A 27,124-nucleotide genomic window follows, 5' to 3' on the forward strand; every position below is an offset into this window, starting at 1 on the left:
AAATGTTATACTGCTGTAGCCCTCAAAAAATACATTGAGAAAGTAATTCAGGGAATTGGGAGCAAAGATGGAATGGCTAAAATAGTGATAAAAATGGGTCCTCTAAAATTCCTATAGATAAAAAATTATGTTTCCTCCTTATCCAATTAATTATATTAGTCATAGAGATTCATTATACAATGATGTTTGCTCTTTATCCAGTTAATTGATCTTAGTGATAGAGATCCATTGTACAAACTTTACTTTGCATGGTAAAATGTTGACCTTTTTGGTGCACACACTGTCTGGAGCCCTTGTGGCCATGCCACTGCTTTCTGCCTCCCCACTGTGTAACGAGATGACTGTAGGTGATGACAGACAACTTCCTCCCAGCGCAATCCCACCTCAATACCTACATTACCAAGAGCAGACTTAGATGACAGCGATTAGAAACTGAACTGGGTTTATATTTTTTGTCTTCAGATGGGAATGTAACCTGAGCAACACAATGAGAACACATGTGATTTTAATAAATGTCAGTCACGCTGGAAATACAAGGGGTTTTTTTAAACAGACTCACTGTCAAGGTTGACTAGCAGGGAGCTATTGAAATTCATAATGCCTATCTGCTGCAGAGATGCCTTTTCAGGATGAAGTATTTTAAGGGATTAGGAAAGGGGAAGATACTGCTCCATAAATTCATCAATTTTGAATATAGACTGAGTTAAAAGGGGAAAGATAACTCCTTGGTATAGAGTATTTTAAAACAAGTATTTTAAAACTATAAATTAATGGAAGACGTGACATTTTATCTCAGTGTGCAATACACTGAAGACTAAAAAAGAATCATTGCCATGTTCGTTAACTTGATTACAGTCTCTTCAGGAATAACATATGTACTGCTTAATTTTCTTTGGCATGATCAAGCCCATATCATGCACATACAAAAAGCTACATTTTGTCAAGCAACTTTTCCGTTGTTTTTGTTTCCTTGAATTTTTCCAATAAAGCCCAAGGAGGAAGGTGATGCTGTGAACTGCCTCGTTCACCAAGTAATTTAAATTCCAATTCCTCACATCATGCCTCAGCTCCCATCCATCTAATATTACTAAGTGGCCACAGGAAAATGATGTGATAAGATCTGTCCAAAACTGATTTGGATGTAGAAAACAAAAGAGAAAAAAAAAAGTTTAAAAAATTTTTAAACTTCTTTTGAAAGGCAATAAACCAGAATTATTACTTGCTTTAATTAGACATGAAGCAGAGGAAAGGAAGGAAATCTGTAATAATTTCTACAAAACAGTAACTACTGTTTTTTCTCAGCTATAGACTCAACTGTAAGCCTAAATTTAGGGGCAAATAAGTAATCTCGTAGAAACTAAGAAATTTAATTAGCTTCTATTCATTTTTCTATTGAAAAAAACATTTCTTCTTTTCATTAAGTCCCCAGCATTTCCTACAGTGCCTCTAGACAGTTGATCTCTATGGAAGTCTTCTTAGGGCAAACCACTCCACATCATCTATAGGCTGGGTGGTATCTTTTTTGTAACCACTTACTCAGGAAGATTGACTGGAGGTGTCCAGTCCAATGTTCAAATGCAAGGAAACAATAAAATAGGTTAAGTGGTTTAGCAAGCATACTTAACAATTCCCTGTGAAGAAAATTGACAAGGAAGGATTGTTAATGTTACTGATGTTGTCTTTTCAAAGCAGGATGGAATATACTTATACCACCTAAATTCTGTTCCTCTCATTACCTCCCCTAAAGGAGAGTGAGCACAAGCCTAGATAAGGAAATTCGATGGATTGTTACAGCTGCTTGCAGCTCTACTCAAAAGCAGATTATGAACATATTGTTCATTACTAGTCTTGCAATGAGCATCTAGAGGAAGCTTTCATTATGTAAGGCGATAGCCCATTCTTATGCTGCTGCTTCACTGAAGTAATTTGTTTGAAAGAGAGCTGTAACGCAGCGTGAGGGAAATTAGGTTCAAATATAAGCTGGAACATTTCTGCTTTGCTCAGTTTAAGCCCATCAATTCAATACAGACTTTTGACCATGATACAAAACCACATGCTTCAGATGCTTGGATACAGGTATTCTCTGAGACAGCTGACAAGGAGGTAAAGATGCAAATACATTTCTGGTATGAAATCAAACTCCATCATTCTTTCCAAAGTTTCATTAATATTCCTTCTGGTCTCTCTCTGGGAAATTCAAAGTATGAAATTGTTCCATCATAGTTTTGAAGAGAAATCTAGAAATTCTTCAATAAGTACTTTGAATATGCTTCAGTAGCAATACACAGGAACACAGACATTTTAGCAAAATCAAAAAATGCTTGTATATAAACACTTTCTTCTTTATACAAAAATGGAGTTACAAGTCCTTATTACATGAAGATTGTATTATAAACCTAACTACAGTTCCTTCAGGAAAGCATAGGTTTTCCTTTTATATCTTAAAAAAAAAATGTTGAAACTCAGAACTGAGTAGCTGGTTTGAGAACAAGCTGGGGCTAAAAGAACAATTTTAAATTACTTAGTTTTCATGCAGTACTTACACAAAGTCTGAGTGGAAAATGCTGCAGTGGAGGGAGCAGCAGACTTCTAAGGATTAAAGGCAGAAGGCTGCCTGGGGTTAACTCCATACACACCTCTGATCCACACTGCTGCTCACTCTTGGTTTATTTCACAGAGCACCTGAGAGCTACAGAAACGGCCTTTTCAAGAGACTGAAAAGTCCAGTGCAGTTGAAAAGTCCAGTCCAAAATATCCAAAATAAAGGAGAAAAAAGTCAAGACAAAAACGTGCATAGCTGTGGATCTAATCCGCTCACTCAGAGCAAAAAACCCCAGTCTCAAATCTTTAGGTTCACGAGCAGGGATGGCAATTATGAAGTGAAATCAGTATTTTTCTTGCATAAACTCCTATACCTATAACATTTTGCTGTTGTTGTTATTGTTTTTGTTGTCTGTGTTTTTTTAAGGGGGATGTTTGGGTATCGGAGGAGGGAATGGTGTAGCATTTTCTACAGGATTGACTCTCAGGTCTGCCTGTCTGTGTGACTAGTGGTGTCGATGCACAAGAAGCAGCTGGATCGTATGTGCAAGCACAGGGTAAATAAACTAGCAGTACCTGACATGTAGCTCATTTTTTACTAACCATGAAACAGCACCTCCAGCTAACTCTCTGGCAAGTCCTGCAGCCTAATGAATCGGAAAAGCCAAGAACAAGTGAGTAAGGACAGAGAGGTCAGAAAAGCAGCACCTTTGCATGTGTAACTTTATAGCTGCCACATGAGCTCAGTTTAAGGAGGATTTTTCTTGCATGCTCTTTGTGGAGATAGAAAGGCACACACAGCACATACTTAACAGCTTCCATCTGTATTCTAAAAGAATAGATTCTCAAAGTGTATATGTGAATCTATGCCAAGAATTACACCAACCCATTAGTAATAACTGGACTCTCCCACTGCATCCTCTGAGTTCAGCCCTCAGAGATTCTTATCCTCTCTTGGACACCATTTGCTAACAATTACTTTACAGTAAAAGCATCCTGTTTTATGGATGAATTATTTCTGAGGCTTGATATATCATAAAATGTTATGGAAGAGGAAAAAAGAAAGACAGGTTGACTCACATACATTCTTTTAAGCAATCTACTGTACATAAAATAAATATATTTCTTCAAAGCTCTAATTCTTTATTCTTTCTCTACTCCTACAACCACCTTTCCTCCTTCAAAACCCAGCTCCCAGATGGTTAATAACTTCAGGATAAGTTTGGGGGTTGTACATTTAGTCCCTGGATTTTATCCATGAGATTTGCCTCTCAAATTTCCCAAGTGCAATATAGACTCACACGATCCACTTAGGGACTAAAACACATACATGCTATTGTTTCTTCCAGCTCATAAGGTAACTGAAAAAATATGTTATTTTCAATATTCAATTCCAGATTGAACCCTCTCTCCAGCCAGATAACCATAAACAACTTCAGTATTTATCTTGTCTCTCTTGTCTCATATGCAAAGCATTTTAAAGTTACAGAAATGGGTGGAATTACCATGAGAATTAGTTTCCTCCTACCAACACCAGGTGCTTTCTCCAACTGATGTCAGATAAAGGCAAAAATACAATACATATTAGTTTTAGTAGTTTCTTGCCAATTCATTACTCAAAGCCTTATTTTCTTTCTCCCCTATATCTGAACAAGGTTTTCTTCCTTCAGGCTTGACGCGTGACTGGGGCAAAAACTCAGATAATTTAATTAAGCAGGAACACATAATTATTAATTGTACATGAATTCTAGTATTTTAATGAAAAATATACCAAACTTCATAATTCCTTAAAAAAATCTCTAAGCAATGTCAAAGTCTTCTACAAATAAAATCACGCACTAGAGAACATTCTGAATATTAAGCCTAAATACCACACTACCAGTTTAAAGTTTTCAGTGGCCAGTGCTACCACAGATACATTTTTTAATTGTTCCAGTTCAAGAGATGGCATAGCTACAGTTATGCTGGGTAAGCTTTGTTAAGCGAGTAAGCTTTGTTTCCCTATTATAAAAGGTTATTGAACCTCCTTAGAGAGTGGTCTGTGTGCATGGACATCTGTTTTTAAGACACAGAAAGGGAACAATGAAGAATGTTTGTGAAACCATCTATGTTTGCCAAGCAAGACTTCATATGTGCCTATGATCTTAATTTATGGTCATAATGGAAAGCATCTCACTGATAGGAACTGACTACACCCAGCACTTTATAAAACGTGTTTTGTTAAAATTATTTGGAAGTAAACTAACCACTGCAACACCAAGAGTTTAAAAGTGAAGCAAATGAACTACAGCAAAGACAGGAGAATGCAAAGCAATATGAAGGGGAGAAGACTGCTGCCGTGCCCTGAACAGACCTCCAGCAGACTAAGTAGTCACAGCTCTGGGTGAGCACTTGCTCTAAAATATTTTGCTGCAGAACATTCTGCCTATCAACTACTATTTATAATTGACTCCTTTCACTCCCACCTTCCTGCAAGAAGTACTGTAAACTTGTACTTGTTTACTTCTAAAAACTGAAATAATTGCTGTTTAAGGAAGCGACTGTGCGGCACTTGGGGGCCACAGAGCAGCCTTCTGAGAACACAGCTCTATTGCTGGATCAGAGATGACAGCCTGCTAACATTAACTCCCACTGGCTGGAACTTCAATACCCTGTTACCTTTTGGGGAACTACTGAGAGGTACGACCATCCATTGACACGTGACTCTATCTTCAGAGGTCTCTGATAAGATTAATTCCCATTACATCCTCGATTTCATGATTGCAAGCCTTCTACCATTGTCCTTCTCCTCTCATCCATCCATAACTGCCGTTTGGATATTATCAGATAACACTGATTATACCTTGCCTTTTGCTGCCTTTTTTAAGTATACATGCACAGCACACAGCAACAGGCACCTCTGAAGGCATCCCAACAGGTGCATCAGCTCCAGACACTAAAGGAGCTAAAGGTTAGCACTGTTTTGTCCTGGAGATATTTCCAACATTTTAATGCGTATCACACAAAATTGTTCAGCAGCAATAGAGCAAATGCCAAGCACAAATATTGTTTCTTGTTAAAAATTACAAGGAGGAATGGGAGAAGACTCATGTTTATGTTAAACAAGAATGAGTTTAACATGAACATCCTTATCCTTACCTATGTGCTCCTCCAGCCAAGCCTGAAAGAGCATGACTTACCTCAATATTACATTTCAGTATCAATGCTGCCTCTAAATAAATTTCACAGATCGATTTATTTCCCAACTGCCCTTTCTTTTCAAGCTCTATTTCCCCAAAAGCATTACTTCTCAACAACAATTTAACAGAAGTGACACATACTGAATAATCTATGATTTCTTTGGTTTAGCACCAACATTCTAAGAAAATTTCTGCTAATCTCTTAAAATACTACCATGTTTCACAGAGCAAGAGTTACCATTTCTCATTTCCCTAATTCAACTAAAAAAACCCATAAAGTAGCACATGCCTCTTACAAGCTTTTTCTGAAAGAGCTTACTGTACAGCATCTCAGTAGTTTACAGAGAAGATTAATTTCATAACTGCTCCCTTTCCCATATAGGTCCTTTCTGTAACACTCTGTTACAGAAGGAGGGGAGAGTAGAGGAAGAGAGAGAAGGAGGAGGAAAAAAAAGCACCCTACTAAACTCCCGTGATTTGAAAACATCCCCCGAACAACCAACCAACCTGCCTCCCCCTTCCCATTGTATCTGTACTGCTCATATTTGTACCTAAATCCAGGATCCAGTATTTGCAGCCGCTCGGCTGCCCGTTGCCGCAGCAGGTAGGATTCACTGAGTGAAGAGATCCCAGAGTGTCAATCTGTTTAATCCTGTTCGGCATGGTGAGGAGGCAGCTGCTCCGATACCCACGGCTTCCAAATGACCTCCTTGCCTGCACCCCGGGATGGGTTACAGCTTCTGCTGAAGGTGTTCACCCAGATAACGTTACAGGCAATGCCATCAGAATGAGGAAGTCGCTGTTATCTTCTCAGGCTGGTTCAGACTCCTGCCTGCTGTCAGAGCAGCTCCTCTCTCCTAGGGATGCTCTCCTCTGACTCACTGAACACAGTTCCAGTCTTTAAATTCACATGTGGGAATAGCCAGATGCAGCAGATTACACTCTACCGTAACTACCCTAATTGAGGCTCAGGGTGATCTTAAAAAATACAGCAAACCAGCAATTTTCTTCAGAAAAGAAGCAGCCTAGTACCCCTACAAAGCTCTTTAGTAACTAGAATGCACAAAATGAACCTTTAACATCTCTTTTCATTTTATACTGCATAGTTTTAATGCTTTAGCTAAAGGCATAAACGGAAAAAAAGATGGACATTTTCTGGTCGGCTACACCATGCAGTGCTTTCCCTGGAACTTCCAATTTTTCTTGACAAACAACAGATCTGTCCTCACCTTCACCTTCTCTTGAGCCTTGTTTGTGATAATCAATCAACCAAACCCCACAACACTAGAAGATCCACTCCATTTGATAAATTAATTTAAGATCTTACCCTGGTTTAACTACAATGCAGATCTGTTTCAATTCTGAGCTCAGACTCTGCAAGATATATTTCTAGTTAATTAAGCTGTCTTCCTGTTCAGTAAACTGAGACTGCATGTATTTTAGGTTTTGCACATGCATTCTTCACCTAGCATGCCACAAAAGCATTTGTCTATAAATATTAAATTACTTTTTTTTTTTTTTGCTATGCAAACCTAGAGAAGAGAAGATGTTTGGTGTCTTCCCCTGAACACATTATCAGCTAATTTTAAAGGAAGTATATAAAGCTACACTCACTAGATAGATAAACAACCAAAGCAAGAATTTAGTTTTTTTTAAAAACAAATTCTTTCTATATTGTTAAAGAAAGCCCAAAAATGAGATTGAACAAACAATACTATATAGTGCATAAACACGTAAAGAGGGTAATAAGGCAGTGAGTGTTGTTGCCAATGAAGTTGCCAATGACACTAGCACAAACAAATGCATGTAATACAGGGATAAACAGGAATTTTATGTAGAGCTGAGACTCTACAGGGTCCCAGAGTCAAAGCAAACTTATCACTAGCATGTAACACAAGTTGGGTACACACACCTTATCCTGTTTGCAGTATTGGAAGAGTCACTGTCACCCTCCACCTGAGAATAATCTTTTGCTTTCTAAGAACAGCTAATCTAAATTCTGAATTAGTTTTTCCTTCATAGCCTCCTGCACTGAAACCATCAATTCTCATTCTTGATCAATTTTCTTTTGACCCAAAACAACTTTCAAATGACACTGAATTCCTAAGGGTGGGGGTGTTGCATGGGGGGCAGGCAAGGCAGAGGAAAAAAAACCATCTCTTTCTCCAGGATAAGTGAACTTTTTAGTTTACCACCTGCAGGGAGACTTCCATTAAGGCTAGTTTACTCGTCATGAAATTGGAGAACATCTGAAAATCATTCTAGTTTCTACTTGAGTAAGGAAAAAAATAAATTAAACAATCCCTTTCTTTTACTCTGCAACCATCCCCACGCACATCGAGCAGACTCAAGAATATACAGCCATCCTTGTGGTAAAAGTCTCACACTTTTGACTTAACATCTAGTTAGATAGGTTCTCAATACAGCTTTGAAGTAGTGATTTCCATATGTAAGAAAACTTTTGACCAAAAGAGAGCAAAACTTATACATAAAACTGTTTTTAGGTTAGTTTTATTTTCCTTTTTAACTGCATGAATACTGCCCTTATAAAGCCAATAATTTATGCAGGAAGATATTATAAACGCTCTGGGAACTGCATCATTTGCGGCTTGCTATTGCAAAAAGTTCTTCCATTCCTACTGAAAGCAAACACTGTTATTTTTAGGTTTTGCTTTGACCTCTTCTCTTCTCAGAGAAAAATCTGATAAGCAAATCAAGGTGGTGAGGGAGTGAGAATGACCGCATGGTCTGTCTCAGAGTCATATTTCACAGGTTACATGGCTAAGGAGAAAGTATCATGGATACACAGCTGTCTTGGATGACCTAGTTTTTGTAAAATGCAATTGCTTTACCAACACTAGACTGGAGACAACAGACCCCACATTAATGTGGTGCAGAACCACTGGGCACATTAGGTAAGAATTTGGTTGAAAAACATCTCAATGCATATACTGCAATAAGAGCTATGACTTCCTTGCGGTCCAAGGCAGAGAGCTCAGATTTGTAAATTTTCCTGAGTGTAAGCAAAGGGCAAATGACTTCTATATCACAAACCCAACATTTCTTAATTTAACAGCAGAGATCATTATGCAGTACCACTGTCACCTCAGATCACACTTAAAACACCTCAAGACATATCATAAGTCTTAGTTTCCAAGACAGGGACCTGTATCAATACATGTAATTTTATGCCCAAACAGGCAGCCTATTAATGTCTTTCCATGGTTTACTTCAGCCTCTACCACAAAGCTCTCTTTGTCCTTTAGCTCCATCCGGTTTTCTGTATTCCAGCACCATATCCTGCATTAGCTACCCCTGTCTGCTAGACAGCTTTTCCTGCAACTCCTTGCATCAGCAGTTTTTCTGTAGGAATCCATCCTCAGTAGTAACAAACCAGTCAGGTAATCTTAATTCCACCGGCAGGGATATGTCACATGGATAACATCTTTAGGAAAAATATCCAGCTGGGTACAGAGCACAAGCTCAGCGCAGAAGAGATTGGTCTGCATGGGGTGTTGCACAGCAGCAGTGAGCTGCCCCTACTTCATATGCTGCTCAGTATTTGAGACCACAGGCCATCAGGAAAACAAACTCTGACCAAAATTCTAATGAATAAAGCTCACATATTGATGTGTGCCAGCTGACAAAAGTTAAAATAGTTGTGGCTCGTTTTTTAAAAATAAAATTAACTGTTTAATTTTTTGCCTTACCTGCATAAAGCTGAAGTGAGTTTTCTTGGTCATATTCTTTATATAATATCCTTTAAAACAAGTCAATAGTTATCTTCATTTCTGAAAGAAGTAGGTCCTTAGCAATTTAAGACATTTCCCAGCTACTTAGAGAACAGGGACAAAATAAATGTCCAGGTGAAAACTACTGAATTTTCTATTGAATCTAGATTTTAAAATTCCTGGCAAAAGAGCCCACTCATTTTAAAGACCGCATTTTGTAAGAAACACTAGATCCCAGTGATTAAACAAAGAAACTGAAACGGAAAAAACCCAGCTAGAAAAGCACTCACTGCACATCCCAAGTAGATCAGGTAGCACATACTTTGTATGATAGACGCAAATGAAGCAGCAGATGCCTGTATCTATTACTACAGTGAAGGAATGGGATCAACTTTCTGCAATTAATCTCAGGGACCACTGATGGACAATGTCAGCCTCTCAAAACCATTTTAAGGCATTAACATTTTGCCAGCTCACCCCAGAACAGATTTAACAGCTCACCAGCCTCTACCATTGACAGTCAATAAATCAGGTCTTCACAGCTCCAACTTCTCATAGGTACCAGCTCTTAACTGCAGCACCTGCACCCACCATTTGCCTGTATTAATTTCCTTATGGAAGTGCTACCTCGTGTGAGGCTTTTATTAATAGTCTTCCATGTAAGAATGGAAACATTCATCCTTTCTTTCATTTAACAGGACAACTGCACTTAAGCTGACTGCATTTCTCCTACTCCTAAGATTTTTGCATGGTAATAGAAATATATAACAGAATTCTATTAAAACAAAGATAAACAGCATTCCAATTTAATCTCTGTAAGGCCCCATTACATTTTGCACCATCTTGGTGAAAACAGGCAGAACAAGAGAGGGAAGCTAATAAAATGCATGAAATTTCAAATTTAAATACCTATTCTGAGTTGCCTAAGAGCAAGAAGCTAAAGAGCCAACCTTTCTTCCTTAATATCTGTCTTGGCAGGGTGGGGAAGTGTCTGTGTTTGAAAGATTACAGCATGAGAAAACACAGCTTCAATATTGTTCTCAAGCAAAACTAAATCTGTACTCTCTGGAATCTTGCTCCTCATATTCCCGACATTCCATTTAGAAAAGTAATTAATAGATTCTGGAATCAGTACTACAAAGTTATTTTAAAAATTCTTGTTCCTCTTAAGAGGGGAGAAGCTTATACAAGATAACTGAAATTAACAGAAGAAGCGAATTCTTTATTCAGTTCTGCCAGCATCTAAATGTCACAATTTCAAAAAAATTTTCGAAGTGATCTGTGAGACAAATGCTTCCACAATTTAGTATTGCACAGTTCTTACAATTTTAAGTTACATTACTGCATAGAGGAGAGAAAAGATTCAGACTTCTAAAACTGTGCCAGAACAAAGACCACCCAGACCTAGGAGCCAAAATTAGACAAAAATCCATAACTAATAAAATTCTTGAACTAAATAACATTGCACAAAATCAATAGGAATTATATTTACAATATGTATTTTGCATTAAAAAAAAAAAAATCAGGCAGATTTTCCATACAAATCCTATCTTTGGCAGCTTAGGCACTCTGCCCCACACCAGAAATTGTAGACGGCAAAACCACATCAATAACTAAATCTGAGGTTGAATCTTCAAAGATGATCTCCCACACTACCATGAAAATTCTGGAAGGAGCCTAACTTTGCCTTTTCCTCAGTGAACAATGTGTGCACAGTGTAACTGCTTGGGGTACAGCTGCGCTACTAGGATCTGGTTTCTTTAGCCCCACACACAAAGATCATCCTGTTCCCAAAAAATAGCCTCGCTGCTCCTCAGTCTCTCAGATAAATAACACTGCCAGTCTGCAAGGAGCGGAATCATTACAACAGCGGCTCTTTGGACTTAACATTCAGAGTGTTGTTTCCTGTTCCTTACTACTCCTGCTGCCAGCTGCCACAGATACTTTAAACTCAATCAGTCAGAAATTGTATTGTGCAATGAATTGTGTGAACATCCTTAAACTGAGATTTCCAAGAGCTCCCTTCAAAATAATGGTATTTTTCAACAACAAAAAAACCTCAAACAAACCAAAAAAACTGCAACCAATAGCCACCTCCAACAAAATACACTGGCTACCTCACCAGCTGGCAAACCTGGGAGAAGTATTTTCTGATTGAGGGTAAAGAGATACTTTCGTCTGTGTGATTTATAGCCTTCCATTCTACATCTTGGGTAAAGCATTTGTCAAGAGCAACCGATATCAAGACACTGAAGTATTCAAGCTTTAATTAAAAATATTGAGAAATGAATCATGTATCCAACTGTTCAGTCACCCAGGCTAGGATCTAAACAAGTCCTCCCTGTCTCCAGCTTTGCAGAACATGCCCTGGCTGTTGCTCATGCCTACAGTAAGAAAGAATATCAAAAAGCACATGACACAGTAAATTCTCTCCCATCTTAATAATTTGGCTATTATTTACTTGAATTTTTAACTCTGCTCTGTGCTGTAGCCAAGGGACTGGAGCCTACATACCACTCCCAAGAATGAAGAAGCCTTTCAAAGAAATGGTGAGATGTTCAGTGTCCCTGGTCTTCTGTTTATCTGGAAAAGCTTTGGGAAAATTCTGACTCCTCAGTGCAGTCACCACTGCAGCATGCCAAACCAGCTTGAAAGATCCCAGCCACTGTCAGCAAAACCACAACAAACCAGCTTTAGATAATTCAAACAAAACCTCTTGGATGAGTGTAAGGAATTTTGTTCAGTACTTAGCAAGGGGTGGGAGGGGAGAAGGAATAGGCCATGTGTCGTCTGCACTTTGGAGAAAACACAAAAAGTGTTCTAAGCAAGAAGTATTTGCTGTCCTAATGAGACATATTGAAGAAACACTCAGTTTTTAATAATAATTTTATTACACAAGTCACCCTTCTTCATTCATGTTTTTATTTCCACATGGGGAAACAGCCTTTTGGTGTGAAAAAAAAAATCTGGTCAAAACAAGGTTTAATTTTCCAAACCGGTTTTAACTGCACATACAAGAGGTTCGGATCTTTTTAACATGAATTTCTTAGGTAATTATCTTAACTAAAAATGGATACAGTCAAAGACAAAAGAATATATTCATCAGAAGTACTCAGAATACTGAGTTGTTCTTGATGTAAAATTAATTTCTTTTAAGTCACTTAAAAGGAGAATGAATAGTTCTACCAGGTCAAACCAGGTCATTAAAAACCCAAAACAACAAAAGCAAAGCTTTTAAAATGGGACACGTAGTCCCTGTAAAAAATTCTGATGCTGAAGTTCCATTCAAATGCATCTGGATGAATTACTTCTCCCTGCTGCTCGGTATTATTGACCAAAACAGTTTTCTTAATTCTACTTCTGCTAGATTCAAACTGCAAAATTGCTATTTGGTTATTTACAAAGGTTTACTTCACTGCTATCTCTCCTCCTTTTGCCTCTGCTCAGTACTGCTTATCACAGGTCCCATAACAGACCAGGTTAAGTCGCCCTCCCAGGTGTGGCCGATGGAGCCCAGCCACGATCCAACACCCTGCTGCCTCAGAAAGCAGGAAAGGCACATGGGCTCTGAAAACACCTGAGTGGATTTCAAATAGAAACATTTAACACAAAACCCCCTTACATACTTTCACAGCTTCCTTTATTATATTAAAAGACACTTGAGCAAAATGAGGCAACCTCCTCAATTCCTCTGCACTGCATCTAACAGGAGAGCAAAACCAGAAATGGGCATTTTCTCTCTCGCTCTAAGCCTGGATTTCAGATGCCCCAATTTTGTAAATTATAAACACAGATTTGTTACTAATTATGTTTAAGTACATTTGGAGGCTAGCTTTACCATAGGTACAACAGAAAGGAGAAGCAAAACAAATCCACAGGACTGGGCTTATTATTATACTTTGCCTATCAGATGATAAAACACAGAAACACTTGAAATTGTATACTGTCAAACAATTCCACAGATGTGAGAGTTTCTGCATTGTAATTAACAGGGTATCTACTCTGAATCACAAATGCAGCACAATTCAGTCCTGACAAAGTTCAGACATTTCTGTGTGGGTTATGTAGAATGTGTTTTACACCCATTTCAAAGAAAATTAGTTCTGAATCAAAGAAATTAATTTGATCACACTGTTTATAAAATTGAAAAGGGTAAAATTCCTACAAATGACACCATTAGCCCTTAGGAGAACTGTGAAAATGCAATTATGAAAGAGCCACTCTAAATCTCTACTCTAGATATTTCACTACACTCAGTTAAGACAACAATGCTCCTTTAAGACAGCAACTAAAATTCAGGTGCCAGAAAATTGTTTTAATGGACATAAAATTTTTCCACATTCTCTTTTCCCAGTTAGTTCCTCTTGAACAAAGCCTGCCATTATGGTAGAAGTTTTTGATTGCTAATAATGTTAACAATAACAGAGTAAAGCTTGGTTATTTCACAAACAGCAAAAGACAGTCAAATGCTGCTACTTTTAATTTACTCCAGTTCTGAGGACTGTAACTTCATATAGTCTGATGAAGGTGATGTGAATGGGCACTGGATCCCATTGCCTGGGCTTTTACTTAAGCAAGCAACCAGGACACAAAGAAAACATATCACACAGCTCCAGGGTACCACCTGCTGTAAACACCAGCTCTTTAGATGTTACTGAGACTGTAAACAGAGCTCTGAGCCAGTGCTTTCCAAACTGATTCTGGCATGATTATATGTAGTCCTGCCACATCTTTAGGATGAAAGGATAAACACACCTAAGCTTGTTTTACTATATCAAACAACATTTAAAGTACATGTATTTTGTTACTCCTGACACAATGAGAAGTCAGCATAAAATGCACTAGAACCAGCCAACAAGTCAGGCCATGACAAATAAACTCTCTCTAAAATAGACTGGCTACTGACATAAAAATTTTAACATGTGTACTTAACAATTTGGTGGTTTTCACCAGTCAAGCTTTTCCTGTTTAATACCACCTAAAGTGTACTTCAATCTAGTCAACCAGTCCCTGCCTGTCATGCTGGAGACCAGGGTTCAATTCACCAGTGGGGAGGTGATTCTTCCTTCAAGGGATGTGGTTACTGGTGCACTTGCCACTGCTGGGTTAGCAGGTAGGCTTGATCATCTTAAACTCTAGCAGCTTTTCTTCTTCCTTTACCACATCTGTAGGTTCTTACATGCAGCTAGATTTCCCTGGACTCTGTGTTTAAAGCATCTCCATATCACGGATACTTTGAAGCTTATATTAAAAAATGAACATACACCTAATTAGGTTATGAACCCACTGAGCACAGTGCAACAAGCACAACTGGAGTTTTTCACAAAGAGAAATACTTTTTTTCATTCCTTCTCATTTCTTACATGGAATAAATGTATTTGGGGGCAAGAATCTTCAGCATTTCTGATAGCCCCAAAGGCACTAAGGAGGTGTACAAGACTCCAGGAAATACTTAGAATATACCAAGTCCCTGCTAGCAATTTTAACTTTCAGCATAGGAATCACAGGATAACTCAACTTCCAAGTGGCCTCAAAAACCCATGAAGTTCAATCTTCTGCTCAAAAGGATGGATCAGTTATGAGATCAGACCAGCATATTTGGGGCATTGTTCAGTCTGCTCTTGAAAACCTGACATACTTTTAAGCTCTTGTAACAGGGACTATTTCTGCTGCACTGTGAATGGTTAACAAACAGTAGAGGTTGGCCACAGCTGGCTTACGACCACAGGGAAAAATGACAAGATTTTGGTAATCAAGGATAATTTGATATCAAGTTTACCTAAGATGACCTTTACTATTTATGCCTGCATGTCAGTTATGCCAATGTCTTCTGTTACTACAGGGGTTAACCATTATATATGCATCTTAGAAAATGCAGACTGCAAATTTCTGAAAAGCATTATCAGTATGTTTTCCTGGGATCATTAAATGTTTTTATTAACTTATCACAGCAGCCGCTTTTACACAGTTTGCTCTAAGAATTCCATCGCTTTTTTGCTTCCAAGTTGGACAATAATGAATTAAGGTTCAAGAGTTGTTTCAGGTAGAGGAAAACATCTTGCTATTTGTACTCAACTCAAAACCAGGAGAAAACACAAGCATGTCCTGAATTGTAATTATACTTGTTTCAGTGAATATGCACTCAAAATAGAAGCAAAACGTTGCATAATAATGCCATCAATTTAAGAGATCTAAAGGGCATTCATAAAAGCTTTTTGATAGTTATGTTAAAAGTGATGCAACGTTTCTAGTTTAACATGCTATTTTACTATTTGCAGGAAAAGTGAAATGAAGTCAATGGAACACATGCAGCAGCCTCCTCACAAAAACAGAATTGGAGGAAGTCAGTGGAACCTCAAATCCTGCTGGTTCCACCTGCAGGCAGTGATGATGACAGATGATGTGATGTAATGTAATGTGAGGATGTCCCAAAAGGTGCACAAGCTCATCAGATCTAGCCTGCTCCTTAAAAAAAAAAGAAGCAGCAAGCAAAATACGGATAACAAAGGCACCCTCACAAAGTAATTCTCAACACTTCAGCAATTTTTTTAAAATTAGTTACAACTGAAGAGGGACAAGTTCAGGAAAGCAAACAACACTTCAAGACTGGTTTTCTTCAATTGCAAGATAGAAACATTTGCAGGATATGATTTGAGTTTGTACTCTGTTCTAACCTTGCTTAGAAAAGAAACTGCTGTCAAAGAAAGGCTAATTGCAAGCAAAGTAACAACTCTCCTGGGAAACCTAAAGCCATCAGAATTGCTGGTTTATATCCATCCTCTACCTCCCAAAGATCAGCTGTGAAAATACATCTGTTCTAAGCAGATACTTTTTATGCACCAATTTCCTTTCCAACTACAATATATAAGAGAAATATATTTGGCAGCTGTCTGGGACCAAAAGTAGATTCAAGCCAGTATTATAAAAATTCCTTTTTCTCAGCTGTAATACTGAGCTCTCAAACAGGGCAAAATGCTTTCATTAGCTATGTACGAAAACTCCAGAGACAAATTAACCACGTACTTATGCTCACAAATAGAGTCAGCATGGGAAATACTGACATATCTCACAAGTCTTCCTGGGCTGCATTATGATAAAAGAATAATGCAGGAGTTAAAAGCAGGATTATGCAGAAATCAATCCTATGATGTTTCAGAGCACATGTGAACTTGACTTAGAGAGAACTTGTCTAGAAATTCAAATTGATTCACCAAACCTCCTTGTCTAGTTTAAGATTGCATAACGCCAAGGAAGCAATTCATAGAGACTTTACTATTCATCAAAGCTCAATTAGAATTTGGCTATTAACTCTGACTATCTGGCACAGTTTGGCTACAAAACTCAATGCAAAGATTATTATCTAATGGAGCACAGTCAATTGCTGACATTTTATTTAAGTTTACTTATGCTCAGATTATGTTTTTAACTGCAAACTCAACTAAAACTACAAGGACAGAGAATTCTTGGTTTACTTTATACTGGAGCTACCTTATTTACCTGGACTAAGGCATGAGAACGTGTTTGAAAAATCACACACATACAGCCTAAATTCAAACCATCCTTGCCACTATTAGACTAGCAGTGCTTTTGGGAAAAATATTTGTGACTAAAAGAAAATTTATGATTTATTACACTTTCAAAACAAGCGGTAATTGTGAAGTTGAACTTCAGCTATTAAAATGCATGCATCTCTGTTCAAGCTCAAGTCTGGCTGATAAGTAAGTTGAATTGACACTGCAGCGCAGCCTTTACAATTTTTTTTTCGAATTAAAACATATGGAGTCTCAAGTTCTACTGACTGCTCAGTTTTGCCTCTCATGGGCTCCTCGAAAGGCTTTCCATCAGCTGGCTATCTGGATGGGCAGCCGGTTATTTGGAAGTTTTATGAGGAGGTAATTGATTCATCAAGAAACAGAGTTTTTAGATTAAGGATTGGTGTAGTGTACAACTCCAACATATTCCTCTATATCACTTTCTGCATGCAATCACATCCGTCTGTGTAGCAGCAGCAGATCCCTCTTGGTTTGGTGCCCTGGAAACGACAGTCCCCACCTTCTGCCACCTGGCCCCAAGGCAGCACAGCAAAGCACGTACCCCACCAGCTCATTGTCAGGAGTTACTTTCCCCTCTGGCCTGGGCTGTAACTCATTTCCTGCAGCTGCAAACGCTGTCAGGCAGTCTCACAGGCAGCGCTTTGGCTCAGAGCCACGGGTGGGGATCCTTTTTCCTTACACATGGCCCATGCTTCACTTGCTTGCAGTCTCAAAACAGCAAATCCTCCCCTTCTACAGCCTCCCTCTGTTCCTAAGCAAACAATTGCTGCTGCCCAAGTCATCCTTCTTTTCTTCCACTACAAACAGGGAGTCCTTCTTCAATTATTTAAACTGAATGCCCATTTTGCTGCATCAAATTCTCCTGCTGATACACAGAGCTTCCTCTTCCTGTACTGAACAGTATTTAGACTCAACACAAAACACTCCCTTTCTGAAGTGTAACTTTCAAAGCTCTCAATCACACATGAGACTTTTACCTTTACTCTCTCCCCTTCTCCTTTCATTGAAAACTGGTATTCTGAATAGGATCCAGTTGTGTGACAGCAAGCTTCCCCTATGTAACAAATTCAAGACTGTTTTAGCCCAGTCAGTGGCCTCAGCTATAAAATCTCTCTCTCTTCTTGGGAAATATCTCTAGGTCACCCACACAATTTTGTCTTCCTTAATCCTTGAAGAGGGAGTCCCTATAGCAATTCAAGAAGCGCTCTGACACCTGCCCTACATCAGTCCTTCCCATCTTGCAGCTGTAGAAAATGGCTTATTATACAGATATTTGAACAAATATGTCAACCTTTGTCTTGCAAAGACATTTGATCTTCCTTTTTATGTTAAGCTTCGTTGAGAGAGACTACATTTCTGTGTTTATGGCTGCAGTCAGGACAGTATCCTCAGAGTAAAATCAAAAGCCAGTATTCAGCATGTGAGTGGTGTGTGGTTTGGCACCATGTTACTAAAACATCACCTACCTCTCAGATTTGAACAAACCTATACAGATCCCTGGATTATGTGATGGTATAAAACAGGCAAACTTGGTACCTTCAGGTAAACAAAATACTTCTGTGGCCAAGTTTTGAAACAAGCAGATAGTAACATGAATTGGCAATTAGACACACCCTCCCCCAAAATCTTGTAACTTAAAGGAGACATAAATGTAAGCCTCATAAGCAAAGGCTTGTTGCAGCCTTTGTATCTCTCCAAACAATAGCTCCTACAGAAAGGATATGATGGACTATCACAAATTCTTCAGAAGTACTTACGGATTTGGAAAAGACAGCAAACTTGTGATCTAAACAGGCAAGACATTCACAAACGATTTTAAATAGCTGCCAATTTTTCTGAGCTGGCATGTTCATTTTCATTACACTGAATCCTGTCCCCTGCCCTTTACCCAAAGCTCTGTGGCAGTGTAAATGCCCTCCAAAGAAAAGAAAGAGGACTGCACTTATAAAACAGGATGTACCCTAGAATGAAAAGAAACTCACATTAAAAAAGAGAGAAGCACCAAATAAAACAACAGGAACAATCTTTCTCCCCCACACCCAAAAACATGTGGGAAATCATTGCAAAAAAAAAATGTTGCCTTATGCATTACTTGTGAAAAACATGTTCTTCCAGAGCTAGTGGTTTTTTTTGTAGAGTGCACCAACTGTTATTCAGTCTCTTCATTACTCATTTGTTTCTCTTTTCTCCTATTATAAAAGGGATTTAGATTTTTTAAAAAACTTATTAATCTGTGAACTACACATCAAGTTGATTAAATGACCCAAATAACTTGCAAAAATAGATTTGATATTCAGCAGAACAAGCAAGAGGTCAGGAACCCACCATCAACTCTCCTCCTTAGTTACTATTCATCTAGTGAACATCTTTTCTGTGCAACGATTTCCTCATATTCTTAACAAAGTGTTTATTACCTTAACTACCATAAAATTTTAGAGATTGAAGATACTCTAAATGTGTATTTTTTTAATCCATTCATACTTAGATGATGGTTTAGATAATACACATTCTTAGAGGAGAAGTAACACCTACTCTTGCAGGCAATTGATGAGGGTCATTTTTGAGGCTGTCTTTTAACATGAGAATAAAACAACATTACCTTTCATGGCTGACAGATAATGTGTGGCCAGACAAGGAATGACCAAGATCCACTGTTAGAACTAGGCTTCACTGCACATATTTTCTGCTTTAAAAATTGTGCATGCCTTTCTACTCTGGATAATAATTTGAGATTATTTAAGGCATTAAGTATCACCCAACATTTCTGTACTCAGTGATGAAATGTGGTTTGACACACCATAAGAACCAGCCGTCAATTACAAGAGGTTTGCCATTTCAAAACTTTAGACTCTCATTTCACCTCTGATTTGCTGTGGCTTTCATTTTTTTTCTGTTTTGTTGGCAAGAGGTGCTACTGATAAACACAGTTGAAAAGATCAAAACTGTAGGGTCTGTGGATACTGAAAAGAGTGCAAAACTCTTCAGCAGCCACCTGTATAGGCTAAGCACTCTACATCCAAGTAGCCAATCCTCCCACTTCTGATGGTGATCACCTCCTCTCCCTGCAATACATAAACCCTCTCTCTCTCAGCCTCTCCCAAGAGCTTGTCATGTCAGACAGGCAAAAACTCGAGACTCATCACTTAGTCCATGAACTGTACAGAATTACTTAGACTTGATGCTCACACTGTGAGCTTCACATAGCACATGTATTTTCAGACCTCAAAATCCTAATTTGTTGAATCTCTGAAAAACTCTGAAAGTTTTACTGAATTATTGTCAAAAAAAGGAAAAGAAAATCGGTATTGTAAAGACTGAAGGTACATAATTAAGTACTAAAAATCTAGGAAGTACATGAAAAATTATCCACCCAAGAACATGGACTGACTTAAAATTACATAAGTCACTCACTTGTTCTTTGTTAGAGGATTTGTTTAGATTTTTAGGAATTCATACCTCTATCAATACCCACAATGAACAATTCTGAGAAGATCATCTAATTGTTTTGCCATCCTTCCTATTAGCATATTCCCCGATGCTTCATTTAATCAAATGCAGCACTTGAGAACGAATAATTGGTTTGTGGGATTGTCTGAGGGACTTTTCACTATGGGGGAAAAAATAAAATCAAAGCACTCCACTGGTTTTGCTTAATTTTTATAATCCCTCAGTGAAATGAACATTATCAACCTTTTTCAAGCAATAGAAAGATGAGGTAGGGACCAAAGTGAAACAAATCCAGTAGTTTCAAGTGCCTTGTCTACCCATTTTTCCCCCTCCAGACTACTTAACATTATGTAATAGCTTGCATGTTCAAGACAGTTCACACTCATTTCAGTCACATGCAGGGGAAACTTTGCAAATTAAATATCCATCTCCTAAAGCCTGACACCCAGCAATGTGGGAATAAACAATTAGCAGCTGCTTCTTATCAGTTGAGATTAAGACAGCATACCATAACATCCCACAGAAAGCCTGTGGCAGGGACAGAAGGCACTTCTGAGGCTGCATTCAACCCTGCAAATTATGCTCATTCTAGCAATGGCTTTCTCTTCTTCTCCAGTGTCCGTGATTAATATAATTAATTAATGCTCTTTACTTCAAAGCACCATGTTAAACAAAGTAAAGTATCCTTGAAATGCTCTGCTCCATTTTCCCTAAACAAATTCTAAAGAAAAAAAAGCAATACAGGTCATGTCCACTGGTTTGATTAATCAAAGTAACTTCTCAAACACAAAAGCAGCTCTGTCTGTTCCTCAGGATTCTGACAGGCTCAAGGTATATGCATATAGATATAGTCCAGTACAATCTCTCCTAATAAAGTTCTCTGTATTCAAAGGTGAAGTCCCTAAGCTCTGAAGGAAACTTGATTTATCAGTTCTGTGAGCTTTGTTAAAAAAAATTCCAGATTTCACCCCCTAGTCCAAGAAGAAAGAACTTAGTGTTACCCAACTACATTTTCCAATTTTATCATCAGAACATCTGCAAGCTTTCCCTACCCAAATTATTGTAGGACACAAAATGACAGAAGACTACTACAACTGTACAGCTCAATCCTTCAAATTCCCCCCTCAGCCCCTAATCTCCCTGCATTCAGGAAGTTCCTGCTGTGCCTGCCCCTAATGTAAGAAACACAGACTCACCCCTGTTTCAGTCAAGCATATTTACACAGTGTCTTAAAAAAAAAAAAAAAAAAAAAAAAAAAAAAAAAAAAAAAAAAAGGGAAAATCTGTAATAGCTGGAATGGACGGAGTAATTAAAAAAATTGTGGTTACATTTATGAAAAACTTTACAAAACCAGAATTTTGTGTTTTGGAAGACATTTTCCCCAACATCACTTGTCTGCTAATCTTATTACCTGCAATAACAAACTCTTTGAAATGCATCTTTTCCCACAACATGTGATGGAATGCCTTGTAACGAACTATTTTTCTGATTTTTCCCTCTATTTTTTTAATAAATTCACATTTCTTTCTGTTCAGAGCCTGCAAACTCAAGTAGTTGCAAATGATGCAAGCAAGCAATTTCTCCAATAACAATCTACTCTTTGAGTCTGGATAGTTTACAGAGTCAAAAGATTATGGCACACTAAAATCCTAAGACCTTTCAAAAAATCATCAGATTTTTCTTGCACCCTTCAGGGGAGTATTCTTTCATGCATCTGAAAAAAACCCAAAGTAAGACTTCAGAGATGCTCTGGGAAAAACTGTGCCAGTGCTACTCTGAAAAGCTCAATTAAATAAAACACAGAAGTCCAAAAGAACAATTCCTGTGCCAGGGCATATGGACAAGTGTATTTACCTTTTCCATTGCTGAACCTTTATGACTTCTTACTGCAGGGTTTCTCAGGAAACACTGATAAATCCACGCCGGAGATTTTCTTCCCTCCCCACTGTCAGCACTTCTCAGGTACAGATTTTCCTATCACTGCAGCTTGATCTAGTATGATATAAAACTCTTCACCAAGATATAATTTGCTTAAACCTCCTTCCCATCTTCAGCCACATCTTCCCTTAACGCTGAGAACTGCCAACCACTTATTCTTGGAAAAGACAGCGTGCTTGCTGAAAAAAACAAGGCAGTGCAGGAACACTGAAGCTGCCATATGCACAGCACTCTCCATGACCCAAAACTCACGCTGCTGCTGTCTAGACTTTGTGCCCATCACTCCTTACCTTTGTGGTTAAAGATGCCCTCCATCTCCATGCTGCTGCGAGAGTGGGCGATGCAGAGGGACCCACAGGGGACCAGGCCTTCCGCCGCTGGGGACCGATCCGTGGTTCGCACCAGGCACCAGTCGGGCTTGTCATGGGGCCTCTCCAGCACCTCCACGGTCTGCCCACGGCGGATGGTCAGCTCGTTGCTGTTGCAGGCGGTGAAGTCGTGGATCACCACGGTCAGCTCGCACCCACCAGACAACTGTGAGGGCAGAAAACAAGGAGAAGCCAGATGAAAGCTTGTTATCAAACCCTCCGTCACGCACCGTTACCTATCTAGGGCTGCTGGCAGGATTTGTATTTTGGATGGGATAGCAGGCTTCTGGGACTTTCCACGGCAAGAAGAGAGCATTTCAAAACCAGGCAGTTCTGGCGTTTTAAAACAGATTTCTAACTCTGCTTGTCTCTGCCTATTGTTCAAAGCACACTGGTTGTGACAGTGCTGGGCGGAGGATTTAAGCGGCTTTTCTTGCTAGACTGCTCCTTATCCCAAAAGCTGAAGTAGCAGTCGCTTCTGAATATATTTTATGTGTGATAATTAGCAAAAAAAAGGTTAGATATTACTAAACACAGTCACTCATGAGCTTTGTTATTTTTCAAATTCAAGAGAAAAAGGTAGCTTTTTTCAAATGGACTTACTGCCTTATTCCCACCCTACTCACAGTTCACATACACTGGTCACAAAATCATTCAGGACACATCTTACACAACAGGAAAAGTCAGTGTAAAGTTCTTCACAAAACATTCTCAAATACTTAACTGTTTAATAAAAAATTCACACGGGCTTACAATTTCACATTTTTGTTGGTTTCCCCAAATAAAACTGCACAAACTTGAATTAAAAGCATGCAAGCTTAGGGTTTTCCTCCCCCTCTTCAAAACACTTCATTAGAATAAATTTGCCTAAGCTTCAGTTTCCTCTCTTTGATTGTTTCATCTGCTTTGATGTGAAACGAAAATTATTATCAGAACTTTGCAAAGTTCCCAAGATTGCTCAGTGCCAAAGCACCCATCCAACCTAAGCAAGCAGTCCTAGAATTCCTTCCGTCCTTCCAGGCAACTTCGGTTTTTCATGTGTGTGTGAGCATTGCTATAGCTCTGGCTGCTTCAGTGTAACACTCATACCAGATCTCAGCTGGCACTCAACTTCTGTGAATTTTGAATGAAGCCAGTAAACTCCTTCAGCTCAGTGAGGTAATCTTGCAATGCTCTACACTGACAAAGGAGGACCAATACCCTGTGAGAGCTCCAGCTGCAAGTGGAAGAAGCAAGTGCCACACCAACACACTGCACAGATCCTGCCACGTTGCTTTTGATTGTTTCATGGCTGCCAACTACATCCCATGAGCTTCAGAAACAGCAGATAAGAGAGTGCATTGTTTCTTATTTATTAGTTCTCATTACAAGCCTGGAACGGAAACACTGGACAGAAACTTTTCTAGGAAAATGCTATTTGTTATCAAGCAAGAATTTCAGTGCAAATGGCAAAACCAGCAAAATCCCAGTAAGAATCACAGGACAATTCCAATCTTCTCTTCCTCAAGTCTGCAACAAATGACAGAACATAACTCCTAGCAGATGGGCTACAGTAACTCCAGAGCTTTCCCATGGTATCTGCCTGCTAATCTCACTGGCTAGCATTGCTTGTGTATGCTTACAAAGGAGCAGAACTTTTCTTGAGGGAATGCTGGGGCCAAGAAGGGCAGAAAACCCTCATATATCTAGTGTTTAAGGAAGATAAATCAGGCTGTACCTGTTTAGATACAGGCTAAAAATTAATCCCATTGCTTCTACCCTGTCTCTTTGGACAGCCCCAATACACAAATTACAGGGGGGGGTACATCTTCAAAACATGTTACCTCTTCTCTCATTAAAATGTTTCCTGTTTCCTTACACTCCCTTTTTTAGTCCATGCAAAGCTATGCAAAAGGGAAAACATAAAGAGCTTTCCCTTGTTTTCTGGTATTGATTTATGTTACAGCCTTTGTCAGACCAACTCAGAAACAATTGAAACCATCTGTATGCCTGATGGGGACTAACAAAAAAGCTGATGAAGTATGACTTCACAAGGTATCCAGGGCAGACCAAATTTTTCTCACACGTCCATATCCCATCCAGTGCAAGTAGAGTAACAACCTGACACTTTCCAGAAACTGCATCTCGTCCTTATATTTCCTCCTAAATACCTACAGGAGCATATCTTTGGTGCTCTGTTTGCTTTCCTGGCCCTTTACTTCCTACAAATAGAGATTAAGGTGTATTTTTTGTGACTGGTGCAATGGCCACATGTTTTGGTAATTTAGTTGTTCTTTCTTCTCCTTCCCCTAATAAAACAACAAAAAAAGTAGGATCTCAGATTTTGTTTTCTAAGTATTTTATATAATATTAAGCTAAAGGAAAAAGCAAATGAAGGCTGTCAGTGGCCATGTCAGATGGCCAAAGTACACAAAATTCCTAGTTTTTCAGATAATGTGGTAATCAATTTGCCTAGCTGGCCAATATTCCAGTGAAATCCAACACTCCTTCACACTTCAGTATAGTATGTAGGACACTTCTTGCTCAGAGTCCACACCATCTTCAAATATGCACCTATGCTGTTACATGCAACTTAGTGCAGAACTGCTAAGAAAATGAAAACAGTGATTTCTGTACCCAGCACACACATATGGCACTTCGGAGAGCTGAGCAAAAAAAGCATTTACCCATTTTCCCTTCCTTTGGGTTGACTTCCCTTCTTTCTGCCTACTACAGTAGTGGTTAGGAAACACTTCTTTCCTCTGTTTCGTTGCTGGATTTCTCCCCGTGACACACTTTGTGAAAGCAGTTTCATCTTTCACACTGATTAAATGCAGTTGGACAGCAGGGAGTGTCTGTGATTAAGCGCGTTGCTCAACAGCTGTTGTTGGACAGCCTTGGCAAGGCTCTCCAGGCTAGCTGGAGGGAAGAGCGAGAGTCACAGCACAAACTGGGAGACTGACTTGCACTGAAGGGAAAAGAGCTACAAACCATCAAAATCCAAATTTAGGCTGAACAAAGGCTTTATATACTTTATCCATCCGTCTCAAGAAACCTTTTATGTAAACTGAATTAATCATGCATGATAAAAATAAATGATGCTATGTCTGAAACATGGAAACTGGAGAGACAGAGACAAGATGAGAAACAAAAGCCAGACAGAAACAGAACTGCAGATTAAAAAAGGCACAAAGTTTAATTAAACAGCTTATCATGGGACACAGTGCCTTGCAGTTGCTGAAATGAATGTTAACCATCTATGTTCACCTCTCTGGGGTATTTTAGTCACTGTCACTTGTAGAAAGGAAAAACCAAACGACACAAACATGTGAACACTCACTGGCTCAGTACATTCTTAGCATAGGTTTGCTGAAGTCAGAGACATCACACTAAGTCCATCTGCCACCACTGCCTGCAAACATCATGACTGACCAGATATTCAAGAGCCTTTATATCAGGCCATATGACATCCTCTCAGGACTGCAAATGAAATTTAATTTTCCATGGTAACTTTACATTAAGAAAAAAGGAAAGCAAAGAGAAGCTAACAAGATTTCTCAATTATTTTAAGCATGAAAATCTTTAATCCCCTTTTAAAATTGAAATAAGTGCCCTTTGGGAGAAAAAAGATAGGACAGCACAAAAGTTCTGCCTTGAATAAAGAGCATTTTGCTTTGACCAGGTAGCTGTCCAGACTTAGTTTCTGACTCTGAAAAGAGGTGTGTACTCAGAGGCATGGCTACTTTTTTACTAACATTTTTTTCTGATTGGAGCCTTTTCTCTTATAGAGACTCAGCTGGCAGAACTAAATACTTGGTTGTCTCCTGCTGCTTCAGTCCTTTTTCTGTTTTTCAAAGAACTACATACAAGCTTAAAGAAGCATGAAAATTAAATACAACTTCACATAGACAGTAATACAAAGTGTTACCAGCTGGGCACAAAAGACAATTTCTGAAAAATAAAATACTGCTTTACTGACCACCCACAGCAGCTAGCATGATTCCTACTATTTAGGATAGCAATCTGTGACATCTTTTCTTCTAAAAGCTTCTCATGTTCACAGACACCAAAATACTAGTTTTGCTTATTTCATGCTTCTACCAGATCACTGAATAGAAGCATGAAAAAAACCTATCAGACCTACATTGTTTCCTTCAGCCTCCCTATTTAATTTCCTGTGCACTGGATCAAATTCAAAAGACAATGTTAAAAATCAGATGAGGCTGATGAAAGGCCAAATAAATGGTCCAAGAATCTCTTTTATCCATTAGCCACCTAAAATGCTGGCTACACATCTACAGAATGTGAATGGAAGGGATGCTGTGAAAGGTGAAGGGCAAAATATTCACTGAGAAGGGTACAATAAGAGCACTCATGCGGAAAACTGA

The 27,124-nt window shown here is 38.7% G+C and overlaps 1 protein-coding gene and 1 long non-coding RNA gene across 2 annotated transcripts in view; one reads left to right on the forward strand and one right to left on the reverse strand.

Annotated features, from left to right (window-relative positions):
• The window catches only part of TRIO (trio Rho guanine nucleotide exchange factor), a gene marked incomplete at its 5' end in the record, with an annotated part of 243,148 nt that overhangs the window by 43,665 nt on the left and 172,359 nt on the right, over nucleotides 1-27,124 (reverse strand). The window contains one exon of the mRNA XM_083866631.1: nucleotides 22,680-22,923. Coding sequence (XP_083722757.1) covers nucleotides 22,680-22,923 — 244 coding nt within the window. The remainder of the gene's footprint in view (nucleotides 1-22,679; nucleotides 22,924-27,124) is intronic.
• Nucleotides 1-27,124, forward strand: part of LOC310912290 — a 174,552-nt gene that overhangs the window by 43,618 nt on the left and 103,810 nt on the right. The window lies entirely within an intron of this gene.

The sequence above is a fragment of the Zosterops lateralis genome (genome assembly GCF_965231275.1).
Source record: "Zosterops lateralis genome assembly, chromosome: 1".
NCBI lineage: Eukaryota > Metazoa > Chordata > Aves > Passeriformes > Zosteropidae > Zosterops > Zosterops lateralis.